The 13,930-nt window shown below is 37.2% G+C and overlaps 2 protein-coding genes across 2 annotated transcripts in view; both read right to left on the bottom strand.

Moving 5' to 3' along the window:
- Nucleotides 1-7,912, bottom strand: part of eIF3j (eukaryotic translation initiation factor 3 subunit j) — a 29,573-nt gene extending 21,661 nt beyond the window's left edge. The window contains exons 1-3 of the mRNA XM_071657104.1: nucleotides 7,760-7,912; nucleotides 7,567-7,652; nucleotides 561-683 (exon numbers count right to left, since the gene is read on the bottom strand). Coding sequence (XP_071513205.1) covers nucleotides 561-683; nucleotides 7,567-7,652; nucleotides 7,760-7,778 — 228 coding nt within the window. The 5' untranslated portion in view covers nucleotides 7,779-7,912. The remainder of the gene's footprint in view (nucleotides 1-560; nucleotides 684-7,566; nucleotides 7,653-7,759) is intronic.
- The window catches only part of LOC139746184 (solute carrier family 35 member E2A-like), a 36,327-nt gene continuing 30,174 nt past the window's right edge, over nucleotides 7,778-13,930 (bottom strand). Inside the window, exons 9-10 of the transcript XR_011712096.1 lie at nucleotides 8,658-11,961; nucleotides 7,778-7,904 (exon numbers count right to left, since the gene is read on the bottom strand). The gene's annotated coding sequence lies outside the window, so the exon portion shown is untranslated. The remainder of the gene's footprint in view (nucleotides 7,905-8,657; nucleotides 11,962-13,930) is intronic.

The raw sequence follows: 13,930 nt of genomic DNA, 5'->3' as shown, positions 1-13,930 counted from the left end.
GAGCTTTGTACTTGCCTTGCCTTGTAGCAAAATGGAAGAAATAATAGACAGAAATAAAAAGTAGGATCAGTAGACAGGAGCATTACGTAAAACCATTATTAGTAGTAGATAGGAATATTAGCAGAACCATTAGGTAGAAGTAGTAAGTTAAAACATTAGGCAGGAACATTAGGAAGGTGTAGTCCAAAAGAACTTTAAGTATGAGCTTCTAGAAATAATGCACTAGAGTTGTGATATACCAGTGGCTGTTAAGGGTGAGGCACTAATGGCTAAGATGTGGCAGTGGTATTCAACAGTTACGGAAACTTTTGACATGGCCACACCCTTGAGGAGTTCCAGAAGGGAACAGGCTTCAAAGATAAAGACAGATAGATAGAAAAATAGTGTTATGTGCTAATCCTACTTGATGGCAAAACCTAATCATGTTAACAAATAAGTAGGTCTATCAATCCAATAAAAAAAGTGCCGGTAATCTACTGAAGAATAAACCTCGTGATATATATTTTCAACATTCAAAAACATATTGGCCATGCAGACTGCCTATCTGGTTATTAACTCACTTCTTTCTCAGCAATTATGTCTTCTATTTTCTTCTTTTTCTTCTTATTTTGAGTTGTGCTAATCCCAGTGCTAGTTTCATTTGCATTCTTTTTCTTGTCTTCTTCCTCATCATCCCAGTTTTCCTGCAATCAATTTAAAAATAAATGAAGCAGCACTTAGTCGAAAAAATAAAATATCATGGATGGGTGAGGTAAAAAATGTGCACTTTTCAACAGAAATATAACACTTTTCTTAAAAGCTAACCTACATGCTTAATAAACCAGGATATGGAACCAATACCATTTTGTTCCCTGGTGGCCATGGTCAAAACTTTAAATTTCTGGTTTTCTTGTCATAATGAAATGCCCTTTAAAGCCAATATGTCTAAGAAACCTACTTGTATTAGACATAAAAGCATTCTTACGGGTGAATACAATCCTAAGAAGACAACTTGTAATTACTAGACATTACACTAAAATCAAAAGGGTAAAGTGGGTGAAAAATAGGGAATCAAGAACCAATTTTGGTACATGACATTACAATATGCAGTAGGAAGTGTCTATTTATGTTTTTCAAACTATAACTTGAAATCAAAACTACCTATGAATTCTGGCTATAATCAACCAGAGTCCACAACTTAAACATAAAAGTACTGCCAACTACACTGACAAAACGAGGAAGGAGTGAGCCATCAAAAGCAGGTTCAAAGTCTGTACCCTTTCTTCGATCATGCCATCATGTTTTCAGGATAGTATCAGTCACAGACAACATGGTAAATGCTTTGGAGGGAGGTGCCACAGGGTTAATTACCCTGTTTAGTTGAAACTACGACAAGTATTAATAAGGAAAAGAGAATGCAAAACAACACCTATTCAGAGAAGACTGATCAAGAGGCTAAAACAGTAAAGGTATCCACATGGACAAGCTATTCTTAGTTTGTACCAGCCTTCTTAAAAGGAAACTATGAAAAACTAATGTTTCAGACCTGAATAGTCACCATACCTACTGATATCCTACTTACTTGTCCTACAATCCTTTTAGTTTATGCTTCTCCAATGCAAGTAATATGAGGTAAGAGGTACTCTTGGAGTTTTTATCACAAACAAATATGACTGCAAAGAGTTTTTACCACTAATGCCTATTACCTTGCAAGATCATCACAGCTTCATAAATCATTATATATAGTGGATATAAACCTCTTACTGACAGTCTTGACAGCTCCACATAAGAGTGACTAGTGTATGGAACAATCTAGGCTCTAGCATCTGGTCAATGTAAGAAATGTCACTACAAGCATTAAAGGCTCTATAATTCACCTCCAGGCAAAGGCAATGGCTTCATGATTTTTAACTGTCCTGTGTATGTCAGCCACAATGTAGAGAAAAAAATTACTTGGGCATGTGTAAGCCAGCCACAGTGAATACATTACAATTGTCACACGACAGAAGTAAGGAACTGGTATCCAAAACAATAACACACGCAGCTTGTCTTTTGTACCTGATTCAGCAAATGTTGGGCAAGTAGTAGTGAAGAGGTTTCCCTTGGCCTTTTGAAAAAAGCTGCCCAATTTTAGCTCTATGGCATGCCGTTTTTACTCACAATAAAACTCCCTGTTGGGATCATTATCCTTACTGAGGGGGGACAGTCTCATCCAGGTAGTTGAAAACTATGTTAACTTATCAGTTTTCAATTGGCATTTGGTTGGGAGATATTTCTCTCCTTTCCTCTTGGGTTTTACTGCCTCTAAATGCATTATTCTTTTTAAGAGCTATTACATCTAAAAGTGTGGTCACAGGAAATATGAATCTGTTTCCAAATTTTCAACTACTTTAAGTGCTGAATTTTGCATAATGAAGCATGGTTATATGGGGGATGGCTATATTTCCATATGAAAAGCTTTGACCCTACAAGAAGTTAATTAAATTTCCTACACAAAGGATGGCCCTGGTCCCTGGTCAAGATACGACACTGGTCACTAGACAAAATGGGCCAAGTGATTCCAACCCACCCATCGTATTGAAGCAGTATCCACAATCTACTCTCAACACTCCTAACCTTGTTGAAACAGTCTCTATGAAATAAACTCTAATCCCCATAATCAAGCAAGAAAACCCCATGCCTTCAGAAACATCAGTTAAGTTCGTCTAATTCCAACACTCCTAACCTTGTTGAAAATATCTATGAAATAAACTCCAATCCCCATAATCAAAAAGATCTTGTCTTCAGAAAAATCAGTTAAATTCCATCAGACAGATCCAACAAAGCAGATGCTTGACTGCCTGAAGTTGTACCTACGGTGGGACAATCCCTGGGTTTAAATGTTTTGTTACCCTGGGGTAACAACGTTCTTGTCCCTGCTCATGTGTATTCCCCCTGGGTAGAATCCATAAACAGAAAGCCTCCAAAGGAAAAAATAAAACAGAAACAGAGATCAAAGCTATATCAAACATTCCTAAAGGTAACAACATAAAGTGGTGATAATGTCAGTATATACAGAGAAGATATGAGTGCCATATGTTATGAATCTAGTCAACTTATTATACAAATTATTCAGTTTCATAATACATCAAATCCTAACCAAAGCACTACAGGATACATGTCCATGGTAGGATGGAAGAGGCCAGAATGGGGAAAAAAAAAAGGACTAGAATGTACACATACAACCAGGATCGAGAGAATTGCATCTCAGTTGGTAACAATGGCCAAGGGATGCTTATGTCAACACCAGTGGAAGCTACTCATTGGTCATTGGGTGGATCCAGGATGCTAGCATCAAATAGGTGGTCAGTAGGGGATGACAGGGTATTACCTCACCAGATACCAGGGGGTTAAGAGGTTTCTAACTCCTAAGGGTCATGGACATTTTCTCAAGGCTCACAAGAAGATCCTACCCTTGAGAGAAGTACCAAAATAGTAAGGACGACTGTAAGATCAGGGAAAAAAATGGTCCTAATCAAAGTGAATAAAACACTTATAGAAATGAAGAGAACATATGAAAACCTTGGATAACATCTCTAACAGCCATCATTTACATAATTTTCGATGCAACTTGTCAAAATATACCAATGTTAACAGCTTTCATTGCATCCTGCCAAGTGTAGAATATTTGGCAATGTGGCTTTGTTAGCTATGATAAAATACACAGGCCATAAACTGCATATTTACTCCATGTACTTCATTTTCTTCTCATAAGAAAGGGGATCACATCTTAAAGTAGGGACATTACAGATACAATCTGCAAACCTGCACAAAAATCTTATCATTCAAATACTTACAGTTAGTAGCAGCAATTTTGAAAGGCACAAATGATGTATAATAATACTGACACACTATGTAGGCAGGGCTCTGAAGCAGGCAAGAATTTTGTGAAAACAAAGAAAATAGACAAAAACATTTTTCAGTCTTATTTGCTGTTTTCTAATTTAGCAAAGTAGCACTAAAAAGACAAAAAAAAAAAAAGGTCTTGCTTCCACTCTGCAGCTATCGTGTATAATGAATTGAAACCAGACCCAACCATCCATAGATAAGCCCTACAGATCACTTCATAAACCCTGATTCAGCCTTATGGGAGCATGTCATTCCCCATATACCATACTCTTCCAATCTGCTTTATTCCTTCCACATCTCTCAACTTCCTGACACTGCTCCAATCTGTTGTATTCTGTGCCTGCCCCTTAACTTCCTGAAAGTTCAGGCCCTGACACCCCAAAAGCCCTTTTCACCCCAACCTTCTAAATTCTTCTTGGCTTTCCTCTCTGTCGTACTCCCTACACTTCTACCATGTAGAATCCTTCTGCCAAGTTGATCTTCTGTCATTCTTTCTTCATTCATCCTGACCATATGTTCACACAATTACAACAGATCTTAGCCAGCTCTCTAAATCACACCACACTCATTACCACATCTAACTTACAGTGTAATTCCTTGCACAATCAACCATCTTCATACCACATATTGTCCTAAGGCATTTCATTTCAAAATCATTCATCCTCATCCATTCTTTTGGACTACAGACCCAAGACTCACATTATATAGATGCAATAACAATCAATCTTGCCAAATACAAGAATTTATCTAATGTTATCTAATCTAAACCTATCATTTCATGATATAAGAGGTTTACACAAACCTGAACAAAGTACTAAAATATGGGAGAATCTGCAAGAATCATGTACCACTTATAAAAATTATATTGTAACTACCAGAAAAACCTAGCTACCACTATAAGCAAAACAAAAAAAAAATAAAATAAAATGAAAAATATATGATATTCATATACAATTAATTCAATGACTCCAGATAAAGCATGTGCTCTGTGAAAGCAATTTTCATCTGTCCCTACTGCTAACCCACTAATGCAGAAAATGAACAAGTACGAAAAAGATAAGAAAGGTAACACAAGAAAGACCCTTTTCAAGCACTTTTCTTGAAACTGTACTTTGAAAAACAAACTTTCTAATTCTTACTCCTTTATCTTTGTCCCCTGTAACTATCTTTTAGGAGCAATAAGGTCAAAAATCACTTCATTTGGAAATGACAGCAAGTTGTTGTCATATTAAGTATTTTATGGTTAAGAATTGAAGACAAGTTTATATAACCAAGCAATTGTACCAGAAAATATATCACATATTTTTTCTTGATGTCTATTAGAAGCTAAGTAGGGGCCTCTTATAAATCTTTTATTATTCAAAACCCTGATCTTAACTGCCCTTACCACTATCAAGTTACAGAATACTTTAAAATAACTAAAAAAGACAAGGATCATCATCAGTAAACTAATTTCCACTACAAAAGAAAGACAATTTAAAACTTACTTCTTTGGTGTCCCTAAAGCAAATTTCTACTTCACTTCTGAGAGCAATTTTGTATCTTAATTAGCTTGGATGAATAAAAGCAATAAGAACTCCATAGGTCTAAAATGACAAAACTTCTTGTACTCTAAATCTAACTTACAGAAAAAAATAGATGCATGTAAGATTTTATTTCACAGTGAAACATATAGTTTCATACACAGTAATCTTAGCAAGTGAATAAAAGTACACCCCTAAAATAACCTTTTGGTTGTAATCATAAAGTTTACAGCACCTTCAAAAATAACTTCAATATTGACAACAATCATTTACTAGGATTCCGTGCATACAGTAGAACTCTTTTACATTAGCAGTTATCAAACAACTGTTACATTGTTAAATTTCTTGGGCTGGTATTTTGTTTCATTACCTTGTTGCATTATTTGCTGCCTTATCAATTTATACAATAGCTGATGAGAAGGCAGCCTACCTGTTTACCTATGCAGTAATATTTTGAATCAAAAGTACATAAAACTGGTATCAGGAGATTATAAACTAATAAAATTCACTTCTAGTTCCAGAAATAACTTTTAAAAACTAGATCCTCAAGAAACTTAGTTTTCTACAAAGTGAGCAAGGCTTTCAAACAAGAAATTGCACTACATTCACATGCAAATCTTTCATAAATATTGAGTCATTATTCAACATCAGGTGCTCTCATCAACCCCCTTCCCCCAAGCTCTTGCCTGAGGTTCTTCACTTTAGTACTCTACTATTGCCATTTATTTAAGTTAGCTCACATTTCTGTACACTGCTTTTGCTTTTACATACGTTCTCTACCATTAAGCAAAACAAAATTTGATGACCGTGCTTTGGTCCAAACTGTTAGCAGAATTTTTTTCCTTTCAGCCATCATTTAAGAGTTAATCAACCTGGTCTCTCCTGATCTTCAAACTCATCACAATTAACACCTTATCTAACAGCACACAAAATATAATGCTGCAGATCACACTGCCACTCCTGTTCTACTCTTCCATTAAACACTACCCTTACACTAAAATTGTCACGTAAATCCCAATCAGCCCAGGGTTAATGAAAAAAAAAAATCGTCTTATCAATTACACAGAAACACAATGAAAAGTTAAACAAAAACAAATCTGGTAAATCATACATACTTGCTATTATACAGACCAGAATGTTAGCATGCTACATGAACTCGGATTATCATGCGTTTGTTGACTCATGCTGATTCACATATCTTCATTTCCTCTCTGCCAATGGATTATTGATAAAAAAAAATTGTGCTATATGGGCAACTATAACCTAGGTTTCTTCCTGTCGTAATTACAACTGCGTGTGATGTAAGGCATCTCTATAAACCAGTAATATGCACCTTTGTATCTAAGTGACAGTGGGAAGAAGCAATCCTTTTGGGTTAATAACCAAAATCCATGACAAAACGCACAAGACATTTTAACAAAACATTGTGCAAATCATTCTTACGTCTAAAATTTACTTATGACGTGATAGACAATACCGACCGAAGAAATCTAACGTAACCAAACCTAACGTTACTTAGAGTGATCACAACAGAAGTAATAGATTCTACTATATACTGTAATTCATTTACTTAGCGTTAAGTTTTGAAGAGTCAATAATCTTGATTACAATTCAGCTACCAAAAGTACACTCTATAAATATGCAAAATACGATTAATTTTGTGGTACTCCGCCCATATAAACGCAAAATATGATCAACTCTGTGGTATTTGGCCTACATCTACGCAAAATATGATTAAATCTGAGGTATTCTGCCTATATATATGCTCAAAATGTGATGAACTCGAGGTATTCTGAACGTACCAAAGTAACAGCCACGAGAAAGTCCAGTGTACTTTCTCATGGCAACGTCCTCATTGGCTGAGCCACAAGCTGCTACCACCACAGTCCTGTCAGGAATCAAAAGTCTGCCATTCTTGAGGTGGCAGACTGCTGTCCTGCTCCACCTGCCTGCCTTGTGACCTGTACTGTAAAGTGTTGTCATGGATCCCTGTCAACACTAACTTTCTCAAGCCCTGCCAACACATGTGACCTCTCGCTCAACACTGCAAATAAACTTTTAAAGTCGTTACGAGCTAGTGCTTAACTAGCTCCTTTAGATTGCCCCTGATGAATGGAACATCACATACCTTGTTAGGATAGTAAGAAGGCTTAACAGCACAAGAGATGGGACATACCTTGATTTCGTAGTCCTCGTCTTCCCCATCCCATTTGTCTGTCGGCCGTGACTGAGCCACGGTGGGGGGCTCGTAATCATCGGCGTCTGCAAATTAATGTCGATGAATGAATCTTAAATCCAAGAGCTGAAGGGACTGGGTTCATATGACCCCAAGTTAGAGACAGATTTTATGCGCAGCAGTTGAGACTCACCCCACTCCACGTCGGACATGTTGACGGTCTGGTCTCCCACAATGCCTTGCGTCGGCCGCGCGCCCACCGTCCTACACCCCTTCACCGCGCCCACTCTCCCAACACTGATATATTTTCCTCCTCTTGTCACTCACATTCATCTAAACTGCAGAAAATCATGAAGTCTAGATGACATCTGACAAATACGTGAAATTAACGGCACCTGCTACATCGTAGGCCAAGAGATTTCAGCACTTTGGTGGTGACTTGGAATTACACCATGTCAGTTCATCATGTGTTTCAAATTATATTTACAATGAAGATTTATTGCTACATTTATGTCTATTAACTGGTGAGATCCATATGGGGTGAATCGCGGGATTTCTAGATTATTCCCTACTCTAAGTAATTGATGCAATACATTTGAGTGTTGGCACGGCCCCAAGGATGGATTTAAACAAATATGTTCACAAGATGTTACACCTATGAGTCATCTTCTTTGATAATGAAAAAAAATATAAAATATCTATCACTGAAGCATAACCATGTAATAAAATAGGAATGAACAAGCTTACGAAACAACAATAATAAGAGTGGCACTGTTTAAGAAACAAATGGACAAAATGTATCTGTGTTGCAAGTTAAATATACCACGTGCAATTACAATCCTGATATAAATAACCCTAATAATATCTCAAACTCTTGTGTGTGTGTGTGTGTGTGTGTGTGTATTGGGGTTGGGGGAAGAAGGGCTAAATCCGACATGGACACCAGGTCTATTTCGTATTTGAACATTTTCCCCTTTTTTCCAGACACCATTTTCTCTCTGTCGACTACATGCTTTTGATAGTTTTTAGGTAACTCTAATGAGAAAATATTTCCAATCGGAATCCGGATTCATGATCAGCTTAGGCCTCACCTCAGGCTTGGGTGGGTGGGTAGGTGAGGTGGTTAGCAGCCGTCCAGCGGCGCTCATGACGATGGTGATGGTCATGGTGTCTGAGCAGACTCTAGAAATTTCCAGACTGGCAGACACCTTTTCCCCAAGCGTAGCATTGCGTGCAGGAAACTCCTTCCTAGGGCAAATTCTGACAGAAGGGAACAGGAAGGGTAAACTGCAAAATCTTGAGGCTTATATATATACTTGCAAGATAACACAAATTTAATTATTGGGCCGCGTATGGACCAAGCCACCTAGTACAGACATGGGACCAGGAAATTATTTGTATCCACACTCTCAATCCTCCTGTAGTAAAGAGATTAAGGACAGAAGGCCTTAGGTACAATATAATATTCACAAATCACCATTGGACAAAGGAGAGGTCACAGCAATGTTGCATTAAACTACAAAATTACTTTGACTGCAGTTGAGAAATAATACACACAACCAACCACATCTTATCCAATCTTTCTCTTCGGTAGGAACCCTGGGAACATTAGAATATCATAGCATTCTTTAAAATACACAATGTCTTGCAAAAACAGATTGAGACTATTCAATGCAATTCCGAGAGAAAAAGAAGCATGCATGTTGCGACTACTAACGCATATAAAAGGAAACTTGAGCCATGGCTGAAGTATTTCACTCATGAACCTCGTATACACTCTAAGTCAGAGGTGAGCAATTTATTGTTACTCCCATTTTGGCAAAATTTCGTTGGCAAATGAGTATTCTCTCTCTCCCTCTCGGTGGATGCATTTGCACGCAGGATGAAGAAATTCTTTACATGTGCTGGGTCTCTGGTGCAAGCTCAAGACCACATCTGTCAAAACTAGTTAATGGTGCTGATCAACCACTGTAGCAGCAGTGCTGAATATGCTGAGTTACCACTAAAGCAAAGGTGCTGATTGGCAGCCATACTGATCGGCTAAGTGCCACAGGTAATGAGCAACTGCTGTGGCAGCAGTGCTAATCTGCCACCATAGCAATGATGCTGAGCTATTGTAACAGAGGTGTTGAGCAGCTTCTGAAGCATTCTTGCTGTTCATCAACTGTGGTTGGGGTACTGAACTGCAACTAAGACGTGCTGAGCAGCCCTTTTGGTAGGGATAATGAACTGCCACTGTAACAGGGATGCTGACCAGCCACAATACAAGTGGTGGTGAATAGCCGTTTTGATAGGACTAAGTAACCACTGTAGTAAAAGTGCTCAAAAACCACTGTGGCTGGGATGCTGAGAGGCCACTGTATCAAGGGTGCTGAGTTACCACACTAGGAAGGGTGCTGCACTGCCAAAGTGACAGAGGTACCAAGTGTTCTGTGTGGAAGAAATGTTGAACAGGAACTTTAGCAGTAAAGCTGAGCAGTTACTGTGGCAGAACTGTCATTCTGCCAAAGGTAATTAACAGCTACTGTGTCAGGTTCTGATCAGGTAGGAGTGCTGAGCAGCTGCTTAGTAACTGGGCAAACCTAACAGCCTTGAATTCTGAAGAGCTCTATTTTTTCTCCCTTCATTAATCCTTGTCTGGACCATGACATCATTCTTAAAAATGTGCCAACTGCAAGTTATGCCTTGCTCATGTAATCTTCCATGTGTTCCTCTGCTAGGGGATGAAATTTCCTCTTATTTGTCTTGATACTTAACCTGCTCCAGTTGATGACTATATCTAGTGGGTAAATTTGGGTGGCTCATCCTATAATAAATCATATGTCCAGCCACGAAGATGATGTAACATTCATGACACTACCTCAATCATTCCCTCCCTTTCTTTACCCCAAATCCAGTCAACCTCACCCTCCACGAAACTTCACTAAGCAAATGCTTCCATTTCTTTTTCTGTATAACAATAAGTAAGGGAACTCTGACCCTTGCAAATTTTACTTTTTACTGTATTTTTGTCTTTAAACACATGTTATTCATGTTTATGGGGTTTTTCTGTTCTTGCAAACCTAAAAGTATAGCTAATGCCAGATGGCTGTGATCCTTAGACATTTGCTAATTACTTAATTGTCTCATAATGAATCAGCGATGCATTCAAAGTTAAATTTGTATATATATTAGTGTGGAAGTTTACAGTTTAAACAGAAAATACACAAGTTGAGGATGCGTATGAGTGAATTGAAAGGTTGCATGTACTTATCTAAGCCAGTTAATTGAGAATAACAATCAACAAATAAAATTCAGATATCGGTGTATATGCTATTTCTCAATATACTCTAGTTAACTTATAATCAGTTACTTTTAAGAGGATCCAAACTCTCATTGTTACCATTATTTAAATGGATGAGAAAAAGTATTTCTTGTTTGTGGTTTCGAGGCAGCTTTTTTTCATAGAACTGATGAAAATTATTTTTCTATTTCCAATGCCTAAAATGACATGGGTACATCCAGGATATGAGTAAGGGGAGGCAATTTATGAAGCTGCCAAGATCATGCTGAAAGCCTCAAAACAAGATGTGAATTTCAACCACTGATATTAATCAATTTCTAGTAAAACTGAATGCCACTGTCATATTTTAATCACTGATATTAATCAATTTTTCGTAAAACTGAATGCTACTGTCATAAGAGAAGCAAATTTCTTTACTATGAGTCTGGCATCCATTTTTGAATAAAAATAAATTCTTGATATTTGGTGATCTAAAACAACTGACACCTATGATCAAAGGAGTTTTCTGCAATGAAACAAATTAATATGCTTTTGTGGACACAGAAAATTCAACTTATAAACATATGTAAATCTTTTAAGGAAAGTGGTGAAAGCAGTGCATGTTTTCATTTGTCACATGTGTAATACACTGAAACAGTTGAGACATGTCTTTATATATATTTTTCCTTTTGCGGGAGTAGAATAGTTTGAATAATTGTAAAAAATATAACTGATTATCACAATCATTAACTTTATTGTATACTGCATAACCCATGGGAAGCAAATGCTCCTATTGCCTCCCCTTGGAAATGCCTTTGCTCAAAACCGTGCTGGTTAAGAAAGTGAAACACTGAGAAGTTATCAATAAATCAGGAGTTTAGTTGACCTAAGTTTTTGAAAGTGGAAAAGTTAAAGAAAGATGCAAGAGGAAAGAAAATTCCATTGTCCTACTATGTAAACAAAAGGAGGAATCATATTGGCTGATCTTCACATAGCTAGTCTCCACTCAGGGTAAAAGTCAGCAATTTGCATTCCACTGGTCCAGGTCTTAAGTGTCAGGACATATGCAGGAACTTCACAGGAGTAGTGGCTGAAGTGTGCAAGCAGTACCTCATGTTGGGGCAAATGAGACCCTGTAAATATGGAATGGCTTCTAAGATGATAAAGAAAATGTAGAACCTGTACAACACAGATAGATTTTAAAAAGTGGAGCTTGTAACAAAGTTTATTATGTGAGGTTTCCATGGTTGAAGAGAAGGAATGGTTGTGCCCAATATATTTGTCATTCTAAACTGCGGTGTTTTGAAATTGGATAAAAAGCAAGATTTAAGAGAGATGTAAATATTACATTTCTGCACTGTTGAATTTAATCAGGTTACTACCTTCCCATTCAGAGATGCCTTACGGGTCCAAATTATGAAAAAAAAATGCAGTATTATTACAGCCAAAGCAAGAAAGATATTTTGTGTTTTTTTTGTTGTTGTTGTTGTTACAAAACTCAAGTTTTTCTGATTTGTAAATCTTACTCTGAATCATCATCTGCTATTGATCAATGTCTGTAAGAAATTGGAACTAAACACAAAAAAGTGCAACATTAAGATTAGCAATTTGGTTTGCTGAGTTGAATTCAGTGCCTAACATTCAATAGAACTACAACAACTGACATGGTAAGGATCTTCCCTTTCAATGTAGTATCATGACTTGGTTTCACAAGTTTCTAGAGGTGGGTAGCATGAGAAACAGGCCTTAAAAGTGGACATACCAGTGTTTCAAATGAAACCATTGCCAATGTCCAGTCTCACCAACAGTCCTAAAACATCTGTTCATTGCACTCATGTTAACTCTAGATACCACGGTCAACAGATCACTAAGTTGTGAAGAAGAGATTTCACCTACTAGCTAAGAATAACCAATGGCATCAGCACTGTAGTAAAAGAGTATGATAGCTAACACAAATATTACTTGGATGTGCTGCATGCTACTGATGGTGCACATGTGGAGGCATACTGAAGAACTCAAGAAACTTCATGAGTTATGAAAAAATTAATAATTTGAAGGAGACTTTGTAAACACATATTTTCAAGCAGGAATTAAATAAGTATTTAAGTCAGAGGAAAATGTAAATTTGAAGAATGTAGAGTTGAATTATTGACATAAGTAAATAGGGTTAAATGCATAAAAAAGAAGATTGTTTATGGAGAGAAGAAAGCACAGGCAATAGGACTGATCCTTGAGGACCACCTTTTTTTGACAGGGTAAGAAAGAAATTACTTAAGTCAGTGACTACCATGATGATGGACTGGAAAGGAGACTAAGAATAAGAGAACAAAGGGAGGCAGATAAGACAAAGGAAAGAATTTTAGTAAGCAAAGATTTGTGCACACCTTATTAAATGCTTTAGAGATGTTAGGGCCCAAAACAAAAGATTTACAAAAATATCTGAGAGAGGAAGAATGGTGGGTCATACGTAGTTGATGATAAGAAGTAAACCTTCAAGATGTGCTTCCAAGGAGGTGGTAGGATTTGGGTTTTTTGATGGAGACAAACAAAGTGAGCAGGCATCAGAACTAGCTCAGAGACATATTCCTTCCAGATGTAAGGAGGTATGACATCAGACTCCTACACCTTGTTCTCCTATGGTAGCTGTGGGAAAACACAGTGGACTTTGTACAACGAGTGATAGGAGAGGGTGTAGGTTCACTCGGGGATGGAGATTAGACGTGGAATCATCCAGAATTTGAGAAATAGAATATGTTGGAAAGAGCTACTTTATCAGTTACAGTATTGGCTATAGATCAGTCAGGTCAGAAAAGAGGGGAAATTTGAATTTAAAAAAGTTGTTGGAAATTAATTTAGCAAAGGACAGTAACAAGTTGTCAGCATAATCCTTTCATTGAAATATAGAATCCAGGACTGACATCTTTGCAGTGATCCTGAACAGAAATCAAAGCAGAATGATTATCAGAAAGGAAGGGTTTTAGGGTCCAATATACTTTGTACCTGGTGGGATGAACATTGAAGCAAGATAATTGATCTTTTCCTCTGATGTGTATTGTTTAATCCTGTGTTGGAAACAGCTTTCACAGGTTTACTTGCTCCATG

Source organism: Panulirus ornatus, chromosome 64, assembly GCF_036320965.1.
Source record: "Panulirus ornatus isolate Po-2019 chromosome 64, ASM3632096v1, whole genome shotgun sequence".
In the NCBI taxonomy this organism is placed as follows: Eukaryota; Metazoa; Arthropoda; class Malacostraca; order Decapoda; family Palinuridae; genus Panulirus; species Panulirus ornatus.
Note: the sequence above shows the minus strand (reverse complement) of the source record. Positions and strands in the feature narration are given on the sequence as shown.